This window comes from Pelodiscus sinensis, chromosome 1 (genome assembly GCF_049634645.1).
Source record: "Pelodiscus sinensis isolate JC-2024 chromosome 1, ASM4963464v1, whole genome shotgun sequence".
In the NCBI taxonomy this organism is placed as follows: Eukaryota; Metazoa; Chordata; order Testudines; family Trionychidae; genus Pelodiscus; species Pelodiscus sinensis.
The window spans coordinates 88927425-88946230 of NC_134711.1; the positions used below are offsets into that span (position 1 = coordinate 88927425).

Consider the following 18806-nt stretch of genomic DNA (forward strand, 5'->3'; position numbering starts at 1 on the left):
CTGGTACACTGAATCAATAAATGAAAATAAACACTCAAAAACATTCAGAAGAGCCCAGAGACAGAACAAAATTCAAGGAATTGTAAGAGCTCTAGGTAACTAATACAGAAATAGGTTTCTCCATTCTAATGTTGGCTACCTAAACCTGATAGCATAGATGTGGCAGCGGAAGGAAACTGTTGCCACCACATTGGACTTGAATGTTATTTTATGCAGGGCAAGTGCTGTCACAAATGCAGGCTTTTCAAATGTGTATCAGGGCAAACTACACAGATGCAACATGATACAATATGTAACAAATCCATAGAAATCCATTCATTTTAAGTTACCTCAATCAAAAAATTACAGCAGACCTGTGCAAAGTAAATATTTCATGTGAGCAACGGTGGCTAGAGCCCAATGAGCACCTTGATCAGTGTCAGATTCCTGTCATGCCCATCTGTTTCTGCAAGTCACTTTTCCCCCAATCTTTATACAAGGCAGCAGGCAGTAACTGGCAGAGATAGCATGTGCTCTCTAGCTGGAAGCTTTTTTCATGCTACCATATGGAAAAAAATGCATTCTCTTCACATACCTGGAGGGGCTGTCTGCATTTTCTGTTCATCCAGCTCCTCTTTCTGGGGGACCAGGGCCACAAAGCGGGGAGGAGTGTTCCGGCGGGGGGTGTACCTGCATAATGCCATTACCTCTTTTTCCAGGCACTTGGTCAGCAAGGCATTAAACAGAGTTGTGCTCCCTGTCCAACAAAGCCATGTATTTGTCAGATTAAGAACCCTGCTCTCTCTCCTGGAACACAGACACTTGGCCCTTAGCATCTGCCACTTTTTGAATATATCTGCAATACTCCAGGCAGAGGCCAGAGCAAGAGACAAAAAATAACATTAACAGGGCAAAACTCTGAGATGACAACATGGTCTGACCTAAATAGACAAGCAAGAGAATGCTGGTGAGATTGCTAGACTCACCAACATTTGCAACAAGAGATGAGGGAAAGAACAGAAGGAGATATCTGACAAAGCCCCCCCCCCCCCCCCCGTTCAATTTGGAAATATACTATGACACCCTCTCGGAGGCCTAGCACTGATGAACCCAAGGCCCTTACTGCAAAGTACTAAGAATCTAGGTTATAAAAACCCACTCCTCTTTCCATTCCAAACATTAGCTTTTATTTTTACCAGACAGCTAACTCAGACTACATAGTCAGGAGTCAAGAAGGTGCTATTCTGCTGGACCTATATGGTCTGTAAGGTAGTAAAGGAGTTAGCTAAATAACCACCCTGATAGTGCAACACTCAAGGAAGTATGCTTATACCCCATACCAGAAGCACTCTCTCAGGTGCTAAGGGAAAATGGCACCCTGCCCTAACAGAGCCCTTTTTAGTTCATGGCCTACTCTGTGTGAGAACTACTAACTACTCCATTTTAAGCACTCTCCACTTACAAGTTACAGTATTACCTCCACACCCTAAGTACACACAGCATGGTGACAGGAGAGAAAAAAGGTCATAAGTTATACCCACTACAGCTATATCCACTTATAATAATCAAGAACCCTTATAATAATCAAGAATGCTGCTAATGCACACATCCCTCTTTGGCATCCCTGCAATCTCCTGCTTAGTGGATATTAGGTATGTAAGTGATTAGTCAAGTAATCAACTACCCGATAAGCAGGTATCGGAGGCAGAAACGGGGGGGGGGGGGGAGAGCAGGAGCCAGCTTAAAAGCCAGTTCCCACCAGCACCATCTCCGGGGAGGGGGGGAAGACTGTCATGAAGCAGCCTGTGCCCATGGTGGGCCCAGGCTTGCCACAGACGGGCTGCTGGACCCTGTCTACCAGGACTCAGCAAGCCCAGCTCATGCCGTGTCCAGGAGCTCCCCCACTGTGGCTCTGCATTTTAAATGTAGTAATAGCCGGGCAGGTCTTACTACATTAAAATGCAGAGCCGCAGCAGTCCTGGACCTGGCACGAGCAGGGCTTGCTTAGTCCTGGCTTGCGCCGAGTCCAGGACCCATTCCCACTGCAGCTTTGCAGTTTAAATGTAGTAGTAGCTGGACTGCCTGTACATCCAGCTTCTACCACATTTAAACTGCAAAGCTACAACAGGGGTAGTTCCTATACCCGGCATGAGCCAGGAGAAAGCACCTTCCCTTATCGACTAATCGTGTAGTCGATACAGTTTGTATCGACTATACGATTGGTCAAATAGCCACCTCTTTACATCCTTAGTGGATTTAGTAATAATGATAAACCTTTGACTCTAGATTTCCTACCGAAGACCCTAGAGATCTCTATTCTGGTCCGTGCCTCAATGTCAACATGCCTCAAGTTTCAAATATAAATTCTGCAGTGAGTGACAAAAGTAAACCTTCTGGGGGCACACTTGATCAGGTACGTGTAGGTTGGAAACGGAAGAAAGAACTGGTTCAGAAGCACTAGTGAGGAAAGAAGAGAACATTAGTTCTGACGGGGGGAAGCAGAGAGTGGCAGACCAAATTATTGATCTTTTAAGATTTGTACTGAGCAAGGGAAGGGGCGGGTGGGGTGCGCGCGGGGGGAAACCACCACACCATCAACTCTCCTATGTTCCATAGCCCTCGATAGATCTGTTCCACTCCTTTGTCAATTAACTTGCTGTTGCATTGCAGCATGGTCAATTTCTCCCAGATTTGCTTACCACTAATGAAGGATTCTTCAGGATAGATGAACTGGGCAGGCTTGATGTAGTGGTGCTGTTTCAGCATCACCAATGGTTTAAAACCAATCAGGATCAAACCTGGGGAATCAAATCTCTTCAGTTCTTCCGTTTCCTCTTTCTCCAACACAATCTGACGGTTTCCATAGGTCTAATTAAAAAAAGAGTTATGAGAATGGAGAAGTCATCCATTTAGCAGAGATGGCATTAGGAACAATTAAATCAATTTTGCTATGATAAAATATATGGGGGGAAAATGGCAAAAAGAGGACTGTGGAAATAGGGAAGATGACTCAATTACCTACTGGAGGTATTTTCCAGCTCAAAAGAAAAGATCTGTAAGATGTTTCCATGCCAGCATGGGGGAAAAATACCAGTTCACTGCTGGTTAAAGCAAAATCCACTTTGGTTTCGCATACAGGATTGAACAAATCAAATATGTTCAATAATGACAAATCAACAATTTAAAAGAGCTAATTGCTAGTGAACATAAAGAGCAGTCTTGCTATTGACCAAAGGAGTATGTGCTTTTCAATTTCTCTAATGCTAGGTGTTTATCACCTATTCAGACAAATTTAATTTTTATCTATTTAATTTTAATTTTGATACTATTCAGCACCAATCTCTCAGAGATACTTTGGATCTCTTTGCATTAGTTTCCATGGCATTCAGTGTGGGATCTGACAGAATGATTTTATGGAATAAGTTTGCATGTGAATGCCTAAGAAAATCTACTTCAGCAATTCCCAGTAATGAGAGTATGTTCACAATCCTCTCCTCTAAGCATATATCTGCTAGCAGCTTGTTGCTTAACAGAAATTTCACAGAGTGGATCAGAACAGTGATTAATTTCTATACTTTAATCCAGTCTACAAAAGATCAGACAAGAGAGATGTTTGGGTCTCATCCTGGTGCTCCTCCCCGACATCTAATACTCTGAGCAACTGATTTCCAATGACAATAAAATCCAGCTAAACGAAGGATAGACAAAATAACTGTGTATATAGGAATCATTTTTTGTCCAACCCTGAAATACAGCTACACCTGAGAATGGAGTATGGCAATTATTATGTACCACCAATATTAAATGGAAGCAGGGGGGAGTGAAGAATGAACTTTAGGGATGCAGAGTGCAATTCTTTGACTATGGGATGCTGTTCTGGACACAAGGATTTCTAGGAAGAGACGATATCCACCTAACGAAGAGAAGGAAGAGCATCTTCGCGGGAAGGCTAGCAAACCTAGTGAAGAAAGCTTTAAACTAGGTTCATCAGGGGACAGTGATCTAAGCCCTGAAGTAAGTAGAATACCGGGAAGAAACACAAGGAGGAAGGAGCAACAAAGGAGGACCCCTGATTAGTATGGAGAAGGTAAGGCAATCAGCTAGTTAGCTAAGGTGTATGTACACAAGAAGAAATGGCTGTAGGGGACAACCTTGGCTCGAGCGATCATGAGCCAATTCAGTTGAAACTAAATGTAAGGATAAACAAAAATAAATCTGATACTAGGGTTTTTGATTTCAAAAGGGCTAACTTTAATAAATTATGGAAATTAGTTAGGGAAGTGGATTGGACTAAAGAATTTATGGATCTAAAGGTGGAGGAGGCCTGGGATTATTTTAAATTAAAGTTGCAGAAGCTATCAGAAGCCTGTATCCCAAGAAAGGGAAGAACATTTATAGGCAGATGTTTTAGACCAAGCTGGATGAGCAAGAATCTCTGAGAGGTGATTAATAAAAAGCAGAAAGCGTACAAGGAGTGGAAGATGGGAGGGACCAGCAAAGAAAGCTACCTTATTGAGGTTAGAGCATGTAGGGACAAAGTGAGAAAGGCTAAAAGTCATGTCGAGTTGGACCTTGCAAAGGGAATTAAAACCAATAGTAAAAGGTTTTATAGCCATATAAATAGGAAAAAAATAAAGATGAAGAAGTGGGACCGCTAATCACTGATGATGGTGTGGAGATTAAGGATAATCTAAGCATGGCCCAATATTTAAACAAATACTTTGCTTCAGTCTTTAATGAGGAGCTATGGGATAATGGCAACATAACAAATGGGAATAAGGATATGGAGGTAGATATTACCATATCCGAGGTAAAAGCCAAACTTGAACAGCTTAATGGGAGTAAACCGGGGGGCCCAGATAATCTTCATCCAAGAATATTAAAGGAACCGGCACATGAAATTGCAAGTCCATTAGCAAAAATTTTTAATGAATCTCTAAACTCAGGAGTTGTACCATTTGACTGGAGAATTGCTAATATAATTCCTATTTTTAAGAAAGGGAAAAAAAAGTGACCCAGGTAACTACAGGCCTGTTAGTTTGACATCTGTAGCATGCAAGGTCTTGGAAATTTTTTTGAAGGAGAAAGTAGTTAGAGACACTGAGGTTAACGGCAATTGGGACAAATTACAACATGGTTTTACAAAAGGTAGATCATGCCAAACCAACCTGATCTCCTCCTTTGAGAAAGTAAAAAAAATTTTAGATAAAGGAAATGCAGTACATCTAATCTACTTCTATTTCAGTAAGGCATTTGATACAGTACCTCATGGGGAATTATTGGTTAAATTGGAAAAGATGGGGATCAATATGAAAATTGAGAGGTGGATAAGCAACTGGTTTAAGGGGAGACTACAGCGGGTAATACTAAAAGGTGAAGTGTCAGGTTGGAGGGAGGTTACTAGCGGAGTTCCTCAGGGATCAGTTTTGGAACCAATCTTTTTATTGCTGATCTCAGTACCAAAAGTGGGAGTGTGCTAATAAAGTTTGCGGATGACACAAAGTTGGAAGGTACTGCCAATTCAGTAAAGGATTGGGATATCATACAGGAAAATCTGGATGATCTTGTAAATTGGAGTAATAGCAATAGGATGAAATTTAATAGTGAGACATGTAAGGTTATTTATAAGCTGGGGACACATCAGTTGTAAGTGACAGAAGAGGAGAAGGACCACGGAGTCCTGGTTGATCGCAGCACAACTATGAGTCGCCAATGTGACATGGCCGTGAAAAAGGCTAATACGGTCTTGGGATGCATTAGGCTAGGTATTTCCAGTAGAGATAAGGAGGTGTTAGTGCCATTATACAAGGCATTAGTGAGACCTCATTTGGAATACTGTGTGCAGTTCTAGTCTCCCATGTTTAAGGAGGATGAATTCAAACTGAAACAGGTACAAAGAAGGGCCACTAGGATGATTCGAGGAATGGAAAACCTGTCTTATGAAAGGAGACTCAAGGAGCTTGGTTTGTTTACCTTAACCAAAAGAAGGCTGAGGGGAGACATGATTGCTCACTCTAAATATATTAGAGGGATAAATACCAGGGAGGAAGAGGAATTATTTAAGCTCAATATCAATGTGGACACAAGAACAAATGGATATAAACTGGCTACCAGGAAGTTTAGACTTGAAATTAGACGAAGGTTTCTAACCATTAGAGGAGTGAAATTCTGGAACAGCCTTCCAAGGGAAGTAGTGGGGGTAAAAGACCTATCTGGCTTCAAGATTAAGCTAGATGGGTTTATGAAGGGGACGGTTTGATGGGATAACATGATCTTGGCAACTAATTGACCTTTCACTATCGGTGGCAAATAGGCCAATGGTGGGATGATAGGAGTTACTATAGAGAACTTTTTCGTGGGTGTCTGGCTGGTGAGTCTTGCCCATATGCTCAGGGTTTAGCTGATCGCCATATTTGGGGTCAGGAAAGAATTTTCCTCCAGGATAGATTGGCTGAGGCCCTAGAGGTTTTTCGCCTTCCTCTGTAGCATGGACATGGATCACTTGCTGGAGGATTCTCTGCATCTTGGGGTCTTTAAACCATCATTTGAGGACTTCAATATCTGAGATATAGTGTGTGGGTGAGATTCTGTGGCCTGCATTGTGCAGGGGGTCAGACTAGATGATCATAATGGTCCCTTCTGACCTTAGAGTCTATGAGTCTATAAGCCTATAAGCCTGGGAAACAAACAGTAAGAATTAGAAGTCCTGGTATAGTCAAAGAGCTATGAGGTGACTGGAATAACGGAGACTTGGTGGGACAACTCACATGATTGGAGCACTATCATGGAGGGTATAAACTGTTCAGGAAGGACAGGCAGGAGAGAAGGAGGAGGAGTTGCACTGTAGTTAAGAGAGCAGTAGGATTGCTTAGAGCTCCAGTATATAGAGGGAGAATGCTGAGTCTTTGGGTTAAGCTTAGAGGCGGAAGCAACAGAGGTGATGTTGTGGTTGGTGTCTGATATAGCCCTTCAGATCAGGTGGAGGAACTAGATGAGGCTCTCTTCAGACAACGGGGGCTGTGTCCAGACTCAGGGTTTTTTTTCGAAAAAAGTAGCCTTTTTTCGAAAAAACGTCCCCTGCGTCCAGACTCAAGCCGCATTCTTTCGAAATTAAATCGAAAGAACGCGGCTTTTCTTTCGATGGCGGTAAACCTCAATTTACGAGGAAGAATGCCTTCTTTCGAAAGTTCCTCTTTCGAAAGAAGGCGTTCTTCAATGTAGATAGGGCTTCTTCGAAAGAGAGCATCCAGACTCACTGGATGCTTTCTTTCGAAAAAGCAAGCCGCTTTTTCGAAATTTCTCCGTGCAGTCTAGACTCTCTCTTTCGAAAGCGGCTCTTTCGAAAGAGCCTTTCGAAAGAGCCTCTTTCAAAAGAAGCCTGCAGTCTAGACATAGCCTAAGAGAAGCTTCCAGATCACAGGCCCTGGTTCTCATGGGGGACTTTAATCACCCTAACATCTGTTGGGAGACCAATACAGTAGTACACAAACAATCCAGGAAGTTTTTGGAGATTGTTGGGGATAACTTCCTGGTACAAGTGCTGAGGAAACCAACCAGGGGCCACGGGCAGCTTGATCTACTGGACTCCTAGTAGGAACTAACAGGCGAAGTAGATGTGGGTTGCAACCTGGGAAGCAGTGATCGTGAGATGGTTGACTTCAGGATCCTGACAAAAGGGAAAAAAAAAAAAAAAAAAAAAAAAAAGGCAGCAAAATACACTCCCTGGGCTTCAGTAAAGCAGACTTTGACTCCCTCAGAGAACTGATGAGCAGGATCCCCTGGAATACTAACATGAGGGGGAAAAGAGTCCAGGAGAACTGGCAGTACTTTAAATAAGCCTCAATGAAGGCACAGGAACAAAATATCCCGATGCACAGTAAAGAAAAGCAAATATGGCAGGCGACCAGTTTGGCTTAGTAGCGAAATCCTTGGTGAACATAAACACAAAAAGGGAAGCTTACAAGAAGTGGAAACTTGGACAGATGACCAGGGAGGAGTATAAATATACTGCTTGAGGATGCAGGGGAGTAATCAGGAAGGCAAAAGTGCAACTGGAATTGAAGCTAGCAAAGGATGTGAAGGATAACAAGAAAGGTTTCTACAGGCATGTTAGCAATAAGAGGGTCATCCAGTAAGGGCCCCACACCCTCCCTGATGAGGGAGGTAACCTAGTGACAGATGATGTGGGGAAAGCTGAAGTACTCAATGCTTCTTTTGTCTCTCTTTACAGACAAGGTCAGCTCCCTGACTACTGCACTAGACAACACAGTATGGGAAGGAGGTGGGCAGCCCTTGGTGGAGAAAGAACAGGTTAAGAACTGTTTAGAAAAGCTAGACACACAAATCCATGGGGCCAGATTTAATGCATCTGAGGGAGTCAGCAGATGTCATTGCAGAGCTTTGGGCCATTATCTTTGAAAACTTGTGGGGATCAGGAGAGGTCCCAGATGATTGGAAAAAGGCAAATGTAGTGCCCATCTTTAAAAATGGGAAGGAGGACAATCCAGGGAACAATAGACTGGTCAGCCTCACCTGGAAAAATCAGAGGATTTTGGAATAGAAAAATCCAATTTGAAGCACTTGGAAGAGGGGAATGCGCTCAGGAATAGTCAACATGGATTCATGAAGGGCAAGTCATGCCTGACCAACCTGATTAGCTTCTGGTAACTGGCTCTGTGGACATGGGGAAGTCTGAGGATGTGATATACCTTGACTTTAGCAAAGCTTTTGATAAGCCAGTGCTGCTTACCGGGAGCTCGCATTCGGGATGTCACTGAGAGGCTTAGCAAGCTGATCAAACCTTCAGATCGCTACCCCTTCCTGCTTCTCCATGTAGGAACGAATGATACGGCCAAGAATGACCTTTAGCGGGTTGCTGCAGATTATGTAGCGCTGGGAAGAAGGATCCAAAAATTTGGAGCGTAAGTGGTGTTCTCGTCCATCCTCCCTGTTGAAGGGAAAGGACTGGGCAGGGATCGTCGAATTGAGGATGTAAATGCGTGGTTGCGCAGGTGGTGTCGCAGAGAGGGCTTTGGTTACTTCGACCATGGGACTCTGTTCCGGGCGCAAGGTTTGTTAGGAAGAGATGGGATCCATCTAACGAAGAGAGGAAGGAGCATCTTCGCGGGCAGGCTTGCAAACCTAGTGAGGAGGGCTTTAAACTAGGTTCGTCGGGGGACGGTGACCAAAACCCTAAGGGGAGTGGGAAAGTCAGATACCGGGAAGAAATGCATAGAGCAAGGAGCGAGAAAGGAGGACCCCAGTTTCGAATGGAGAAGATAGTGCAATCAACTGGTTACCTGAAGTGTTTGTACACTAATGCGAGAAGCCTGGGCAACAAGCAGGAAGAACTGGAGGCCCTGGCCCAGACCAAGAAATATGATTTAATTGGGATAACAGAGACTTGGTGGGATGACTCGCATGACTGGAGCGCTGTCATGGAAGGGTATAGATTGTTCAGGAAGAATAGGCAGGGGAGAAAAGGAGGAGGAGTTGCACTATATGTAAGAGAGCACTATGATTGCTCCTTTAAACCTGACCCATAGACTTTCAACAAGTTTTTCTCCCTCTTTATACTGGAGTTCAGAGCAAACAGCAGTGATGTTGTGGTTGGTATCTGCTACAGGCCACCGAACCAGGTGGATGAGGTAGATGGGGCTTTCTTCGGACAACTGAGCGAAGCTTCCAGATCGCAGGCCCTGGTTCTCATGGGGGACTTTAATCACCCTGACATCTGTTGGGAAACCAATACGGCAGTACACAGGCAATCCAGGAAGTTTTTGGAGAATGTTGGGGATAACTTCTTGGTACAAGTGCTGAAGGATCCGACCAGGGGCCGTGCACAGCTTGACCTTCTCCTCACAAACAGGGAGGAACTAATAGGGGACGTAGAGGTGGGTGACAACCTGGGAAGCAGTGATCATGAGATGGTAGATTTCAGGATCCTGACCAAAGGAAGGAAAGAGAGTAGTAAAATACACACCTTGGACTTCAAAAAAGCAGATTTTGACTCCCTCAGAGATCTGATGGAAAGAATCCCCTGGGATGTTAACATGAAGGGGAAAGGAGTCCAGGACAGCTGGCAGTATTTTAAAGAAGCCTTATTGAAGGCACAGAAAGAAACCATCCCGACGCGTAGCAAGAGAGGCAAACATGGTAGGAGACCGGATTGGCTTACAGGGGAAATCCTTGGTGAACTTAAGCACAAAAAGGAAGCTTACAGAAAGTGGAAACTTGGACAAATGACTAGGGAGGAGTTTAAATGTATAGTTCGAGAATGCCGGGGGGTTATCAGGAAGGCGAAAGCGCAAATGGAGTTACGACTGGCTAAGGATGTGAAGGATAACAAGAAAGGTTTCTACAGGCATGTCAACAAGAAGAAGGTGATCAGAGAGGGTGTGCAGTCCCTAATGGATGAAGGAGGTAACCTAGTGACAGAAGATGTGGGGAAAGCTGAAGTACTCAATGCTTTCTTTGCCTCTGTATTCACAGACAAGGTCGGCTCCTGGACTTCTGTGCTAAGTGACGCAAGATGGGAAGAAGATGGACAGCCCTTGGTGGGTAAAGAACAGGTTAGGAACTATTTAGAAAAGCTAAACGTACACAAATCCATGGGTCCGGACTTAATGCACCCGAGGGTACTGAGGGAGTTGGCAAATGTCATTGAGGAGCCTTTGGCCATTATCTTTGAAAAGTCGTGGAGATCGGGAGAAATCCCGGATGATTGGAAAAAGGCAAATGTAGTGCCCATCTTCAAAAAAGGGAAGAAGGACGATCCAGGGAACTATAGGCCGGTCAGTCTTACCTCGGTTCCCAGAAAAATCATGGAAGGGATCCTAAAGGAATCCATTTTGAGACACTTGGATGAGAGGAAAGTGATCAGGAATAGTCAGCATGGATTCACAAAGGGCAAGTCGTGCCTAACCAATCTGATTAGCTTCTATGATGAGGTAACTGGCTCAGTGGACATGGGAAAGTCAGTGGATGTTATATACCTTGACTTTAGCAAGGCTTTTGATACGGTCTCCCACAATATTCTTGCCAGCAAGTTAAGGGAATGTGGATTGGATAAATGGACGGTAAGATGGATAGAAAGATGGATAGAAGGCCGGGCCCAGCGGGTAGTGATCAACGGTTCGATGTCAGGATGGCGGTCGGTTTCTAGTGGAGTGCCCCAAGGTTCGGTTCTAGGACCGGTTTTGTTCAATATCTTTATTAATGACCTGGATGAGGGGATAGATTGCACCCTCAGCAAGTTTGCAGATGACACTAAGCTGGGGGGGAGGTAGATACGCTTAAGGGCAGAGATAGGATCCAGAGTGACTTAGACAAATTGGAGGATTGGGCCACTAGAAATCTCATGAGATTCAACAAAGACAAGTGTAGACTCCTGCACTTGGGACGGAAGAATCCCAAGCATAGTTACAGGCTGGGGACCAACCAGTTAAGTTGTAGTTCTGCAGAAAAGGACCTGGGGGTTACAGTAGATGAGAAGCTAGATATGAGTCAACAGTGTGCCCTTGTAGCCAAGAAGGCTAATGGCATATTAGAATGCATTAAGAGGAGCATTGCCAGCAGATCCAGAGATGTCATTATTCCCCTTTATTCGGCTTTGGTGAGGCCACATCTGGAGTATTGTGTCCAGTTCTGGGCCCCCCACTACAAAAAGGATGCGGAAGCATTGGAGAGGGTCCAGCGGAGGGCAACCAAAATGATTAGGGGGCTGGAGCATATGACCTACGAGGAGAGGCTGAGGGACTTGGGTCTGTTTAGTCTGGAGAAGCGAAGAATGAGGGGGGATTTGATAGCAGCCTTCAACTTCCTGAAGGGAGGTTCCAAAGAGGATGGAGAGAGGCTGTTCTCAGTAGTGACAGATGGCAGAACAAGGAGCAATGGTCTCAAGTTGTGGTGGGAGAGGTCCAGATTGGATATTAGGAAAAACTATTTTACTAGAAGGGTAGTGAAGCACTGGAATGGGTTACCTAGGGAAGTAGTGGAGTCTCCATCCCTAGAGGTATTTAAGTCTCGGCTTGACAAAGCCCTGGCCGGGTTGATTTAGATGGGATTGGTCCTGCCTAGAGCAGGGGGCTGGACTTGACGACCTTCTGGGGTCTCTTCCAGTTCTATGATAAGGGGATGGTTGGATGAAATAACATGATCTTGGTAACTAATTGACCATTCATTATCAGTTGGAAATAGGTCAATGGAGGGATGATAGGAGTTGCTATAGGGAACTTTCTGGGTGTCTGGCTGGTGAGTCTTGCCCACATGCTCAGGGTTTAGCTGATCGCCATATTTGGGGTTGGGAAGGAATTTTCCTCCAGGGTAGATTGGCAGAGGCCCTGGAGGTTTTTCGCCTTCCTCTGTAGCATTGGGCACAGATCACAGCTGAAGGACTCTCTGCATGTTGGGTCCTTCAAAGTATTTGAATGCTTCAATATCTCTGATATAGGTGAGAGGATTATTCTAGAGGGGTGGTTGAGATTCTGTGGCCTGCACTGTGCAGGGGGTCAGACTAGATGATCATAATGGTCCCTTCTGACCTTAAAGTCTATGAATCTATGAATATGAATATGGTCTCCCACAATATTCATGCCAGCAAGTTAAGGAAGTATGGATTGGATAAATGGACTGTAAAGTGGCTGGAAAGCTGGCTAGATTGTCAGGCTTGTTGGGTAGCGATCAACGGTTCGATATCTGACTGGCGGTCGGTTTCAAGCAGAGTGCCACAAGGAATGGTTTTAGGGCTGGTTTTGTTCAACATCTTTATTAATGACCAGGATAGATTGCACCCTCAGTGGGGGCTCTTGTACACTTCAAAGGAAGAATGCAGAAGTGCATATTGATTAGTCGATGGAAATTCCATCAACTAGTAAATTAACCAATATTTAACACTCTTACCTAAGACCCCCCCTAAGAGGACAAAGATGCAAACAGTACAAACCAGTGGTACTTGAAAGGTCCACACAAAAATATGCAGCAGGTTTGTTCAGATATTTAATGCCCTTGCATGTCCCCCAATGCCAGGAAGAACAAGTGTATAGAGAGTGAATTACCTGGGCCTTCTTGCTATCACTAGGTAGAAGCAAGCTGCCTGTCTCTCGGTTAAATGTACGTGTCTTTGTTTTCACAGGCTCGTTGGTTTCCCGATAAAGTTTCACTGGAGGTGGTTTGAAAGCTTTTTGGACTAGATTGTAAACACCTACAGTGAGGGATAGGTCTTTGCCCAGATGGAGGTTCAACCTGTGTGGAAATAACCAACAGATTTCAGATTTCTAAAGGAACACTTTTCATAAAGACAGTATTTCCCTAGGAGCATCTTTATTTGCTTTCCAACACCATGTGCATCTCTGAAATGGAAACATTACTTATCTTAGAATTCTGCTTCACTTAAAAAAAAAAAAATCTTGTGCAGGATTTTCAGTCCTGGGTCATAGCTCTTTAACACAAATTACTTAGAAGAACTCAAAGCTTCTCTATTATTTTTACTGTTGAGAGCAGCAACAGTGGAGTAGAGCACAAGGCAGACCCACTACTGACATCTGTGCAGTGCTCTCATGCTGAATGCAAATCATAGAATCGTAGACTGAAAGAAACCTCAAGAGGTCATTTAATTCACTCTCCAGCACTCATGGTAGAGCTAAGCATCATCAGGAATATCCTTGTCAGGTATTTGTTTAACCAGCTCTTAAAAATTTCCAATGATGGAGATTCCACAACCTCCCTAGGCAATTTATTCCAGTGCTTAACTACACTGACAGTTTGGGCATTGGGGAAAAAACCCTATCTAAACCTCCCTTGCTGCAATTTAGAAGTGCATTGCTTCTTGCCCTATCGTCAGAGAACAAGGAGAACAATTTTTTCCCTCCTCCTTGTAACATTTATGTCTTTGAAAACAGTTACGTTCTGTCTCAGTTTTCTCTTTTCCAAACTTAAACCCAGTTCTTTCAATCTTGCCTCATGAATCATGTATTCTAGACTTAAAAGTCACTTTTGTTGCTCTTCTCTGGCCCCCCAATTTGTTCACATCTTTCCTGAAATGTGGCTCCTAGAACTGGACATAATACTCCACTTGATGCCTAATCAACACTATATAGATCAGAATAATTACTTCTCATAACTTGCTTACAACACTCCTGCTAATACACCCCAAAAAGATGTTTGCTTTTTTGTAACAGCGATACACCAGGGCAGCCTGAGGGTCACAGGTGGACCTTTAGGGTCTATATATGATCCACAAGACATTTTGTTTACTGTTGTTCAAGCAAAGGGTTGCCAAATTCTGCTGGATTTTTTCTGCATAGTTTTTTCCCTACTGGTATTACAAAAGTTCCACACACTTAATGCAAAGGCATGTGAAGTGAGGTGCATGCTAATTGCACACAACGTTGTGAGAACCTGCGCTTCCTCTGCATCCAATCAAAGTGCTGCTTCGGTTCAATCAGCACACCCTGCAAATTCTAGGTACGCAAGTGCAGTTAGTGAAACTACCCTATCCTGGGAGACTGTCTTGGTTACAACAATCTTGTGGCCCGCTGAGATGAAAGAGGGACACTTGTGCAGCCCACTCAATAGCCTACGTTGCCTCTCACTGTGTTACACTGTTGACTGAGATTTAGCTTGTGGCCCACTATAGCCCCCAGATACCTTTCTGCCGTACTTCTTCCTAGGCCAGGGGTTAGCAACCTTTCCAAAGTGGCATGCCACGATTTAACCCTGCTGCATGAGGCCACGCCGCTCTCCCAGGAGAGGGGGAGGGGCTCTTTCTGCCGTGCATCCCATGGACCACCAAGGTCAATACAAACCTTTGTGGATTACAAGTTACTAATGGAAACTCACTGTTAGATACATAATTATGCTTGAGCCATTTTACTAGTGCTGCAGCTGGGGAGAACAGTTTAGTTTAAATTATTAAGCCGATTAAGTGTTTTAACTTTCTCATGTTCGTTTATCAAACTTCATTTTAAATACTGTAAAATATTATGTGCAACACAAAAGGTTTCAATGTTTTCTTTATTTTTGAGGGGTGGGGAACCTGTTTTGAGTCAGGGGTCACTGCCCCACAGGGGAAAAAAAAAAAATCAGTTGGGGACCACACAAGTGAGAAGCAAAAACACCCCCCCCCCCCCCCCCCCCCAGAGTCACAGTGTGGTTTTCATACAGGAAGATCAACCGTCGACATGATCTTCTCCCTTCGCCCACTACAGGAGAAGTGCCGTGAGCAAAATATGCCACTTTATATCTCTTTTGTGGACCTCACAAAGGCATTTGACACTGTTAGTCGACAAGGACTTTACCTTCTACTTGAGAGAATAGGCTGCCCACCAAAACTATTGCAGCTGATCGTAGCTTTTCATAAGGGTATGAGAGCTACTATCCAGTTTGATGGATATACATCAGATAGCTTTCAGGTGAACACAGGAGTAAAGCAGGGCTGTGTTCTTGCCCCAACCCTCTTTGGACTATTCTCAGTCCTCCTAAGCTGTGCATTCAAGAACTCACATGGCGGCATCTACCTCCGTACAAGATCTGACTGATCACTTTTCAATCTAGCTAGACTGTGGGCAAAAAGCAAGATAAAGAAAGTGCTTATTATAGAACTGCCCTTCGCTGATGACGCTGCTATTGGAGCTCATAATGAAACAACTCCGGGATCTTATGGCCCAACTGTCAAGAACCTGTCAATTTGCTCTTAACATCAGCATTAAGAAAACTGTGGTCCTTGCACAAGGTAACATGACTCCATCATGTATTATGCTAAACAACCCCCCTCTAGAAGTAGTTCTGAAGTTCTGCTAATTAGGTTCAACCGTAACTAGCAACTTGTCATTAGATACAGAGATTAAACATTCGTATTGGAAAAGTGGCTACTACTTTCAGCAGACTAACAAAACATGCATGGGCAAACTGAAAGCTCGCAATTAGAACAAAGATACTTATATACCAGGCATGTGTGCTGAGCGTTCTTATGTATGGATCAGAAACGTGGACTACCTATGCAAGCCAAGAAAAACTTAGCTCTTTCCATCTCCGTTGCCTATGCAAAATTTTGATCATCAAATGGCAAGACAAAGTACTGAATGAGAAAGTATTAGAAGGAGCTGGACTGTCAAGCATGTGAGCCATTCTGCATTACAGAAAGCTACGGTGGCTGGGTCACATGAAGAGAATGGACGATAACCGCATCCCAAAGAACATTTTGTACAGAGAACTGGCAGAGGGAACAAGACCAAAAGGATGCCCTAAATTCCGTTTCAAGGACTACTGCAAAGCTGCTTTGGTAAAGTTTCAGATAGACATTGATAGTTGGGAAAACCTGACAATGGATAGAAATACCTAGCATCAACACCTCCACCAACGACAAAAGCACGACGACAAGGCAGAAAACCAAAACAAGAAAAGAACAGATGATAACTAAACGCTACTACAGCATGGAGCTGTACCTACTGCAGCCGATCATGCCTCTCTCACGTTGGTCTGTTGAGCCACACAAAACATTGCAAAAAACGACCAGTTTAATGCTGCATCCCACCGTCTTTTGAGACATATGGAGGCCATGATGATGATGACTTCAGATCATCTCCACTTTGTTCAGATCATTTTGAATTTGAATCTTATCCTCAAAGCACTTGCAACTCCACCCAGCTTGGTGTCATCTGCAAACTTCATAAGTGTACTCTATGCCACTATCTTTAAATCACTGAGGGTATGTCTATACTACCACCCTAGTTCGAACTAGGAGTAACGAAACAAGGAGTAACGGTAGTTCAGACTAGGAAGCCTAGTCCGAACTACCTAGTCCATGCTGCATGTAGCCGCGCGGCACGGAATCCGCACTAGCGGACATTTAAAAATGGCGGCATCCAGCTTTATGCAAATGAAGCCCGGGAAATTCAAATCCCGGGCTTCATTTGCAACTCCGGTTGCCTACATTACCGCCCTAGTTCAAACTAGGGTGGTAGTGTAGACATACCCTGATGGAGATATTCAACTGAACTGGCCTCAGAACTGATCCCTGTGGAACCCCGCTCTTTATGGCCTTTCAGCATGACTGAAATACTGAAAACTATTATCTGGGAATGGTTTTCCAACCAGTTTTGTGCCCACCTTATTGTAGCTCCATCGAGGTTTCATTAACAAACTAGGGAAATGAAGTCATGAGACAGTAGCAAAAGCTTTACTAAAGCCAAGACATACCATATCCACTGCTTCCCCCCACCCACAAAGCTTGTTAGCCTGTCAAAGAAAACTATCAGATTGATTTGACCCAATTTGTTCTCAACAAATCTAAGCTATTACATATCTTCCAGAAGTTTGCCAACTAATTATTTGCTCCATTCTTTTTGGGTATAGAAGTTAAGATAACTGTTTTGTACTTTTGTACTTCCCCAGGTTGTCTTTATTGCCCTTTTTATAGATGGACAAATAGTGCCAATTTCCAGTCTTCTGCCCTTTGAACTCTTAGGCTGTGTCTACACTAAGGGGTTTTTCTGGCATCCCAGAAAAACTCCATCGTGTCCAGGGAACGTATCTGCTCTTCCGCTTTATTTTGTGGAAGAGCAGACGCGCTCTTTCGGAAGCTGTCTTCCTCCTCTCACGAGGAAGAAGGGCTCCTCTGAAAGAGCAGGCTTTTCCGAAATTTGGCCCAGTGTCGACAGGCCAAATTTCGGAAAAGCCTCTTCCGAAAAAATCATCAGAAAAAGGTACACAGGTACACATTGCGGAGCATAATTTGCATAACTTTTTCCGATAGATCACTGCAGTGCCTTAGACAGCTCCTTTGAGTAAGCAGCAAAGCTCCCAGAAAAAGCCAGTTCAAGACAATGCAAAAAGTGCCTCTGGTGAAAAAGCAAGGTTTGAGAGAGACGGAAACCTACAAACTGAGTGGAACAGCAAGGAAGTTACACAAGGTATTTCCCTTCCTCTGATAATGTCTATATAGGATTCTTCCTCCACATGAGTTAAAGAACTTAAGGGATGTCCTCAAAGGGGGTGTGATAGGAGCAGCCCTCTGTAATCCCCATATTCCTCTCCTGCATAGAGCTGATCTTGCCTATAAAAGCATACCATATAAGCTATCAAGGGAAAGGTATGATCTGCTGAAAGCCACAGTATATCTTTAGCGCAGATGACATTATGAAATTGCATTCCATGGTTGTCACTAGAACACACCAAGTAGGAGAATCTGCCAGATAATAGCTCCCCAGAGACAACAACAAGAAATGTAACCAACAACCAATAGCCATTTTCCAGCAAGGGAGATTCATTTATTCTTGATTTAGTTCTAAGTGGAGTGTGGGATCTGAGCCAAGAGGTGAACGACCACTTAGAAATAATAACCATAATATAATTAAATTTAACATCCCTGTGGTGGGAAAAAGCAAACCAAAAGTGTGACTGTGGCTTAGCAACCAAGCAAGAGAAGCAGTGAGAGATAAAAGGAATTGTTTAAAAATTGGAAGTTAAATCCTAGTGAAGAAAATAGAAAGGAGCATAAACTCTGGAAAATAGTGTAAAAATATAACCAGAAAAGCCAAAAAAGAATGAACAGCTAACTAAAAATCTCAAAAACAACAAAAAAAAGTTTTAAGTACATCAGAAGTTGGACGTCTGCTAAACAACCAGTGGAGCCACTGGACTATAGAGATGCTAAAGGACCACTCAAGGATAAAATTAGGTCATTGCAGAGAAAGTACGATTCAAAAAATTCATGGTCAGGTGAGGACATGAGAGATTCCCAAGCCATTCTTTTTAGGTGAAAAACCTGAGGAACTGTCCCAAACTGAGTTGTCATTAGAAGAGGTTTTGGAACAAACTAATAAACTAAA

At 43.7% G+C, this 18806-nt stretch overlaps 1 protein-coding gene across 4 annotated transcripts in view; it reads right to left on the reverse strand.

The window, feature by feature from the left end:
• Positions 1-18806, reverse strand: part of XRCC6 (X-ray repair cross complementing 6) — a 68623-nt gene that overhangs the window by 6777 nt on the left and 43040 nt on the right. For all 4 annotated transcript variants that reach the window (XM_075936037.1, XM_075936021.1, XM_075936026.1 and 1 more), the window contains exons 7-9: positions 13035-13221; positions 2679-2847; positions 575-736 (exon numbers count right to left, since the gene is read on the reverse strand). In XM_075936037.1, the coding sequence (XP_075792152.1) occupies positions 575-736; positions 2679-2847; positions 13035-13221 (518 nt within the window). The remainder of the gene's footprint in view (positions 1-574; positions 737-2678; positions 2848-13034; positions 13222-18806) is intronic.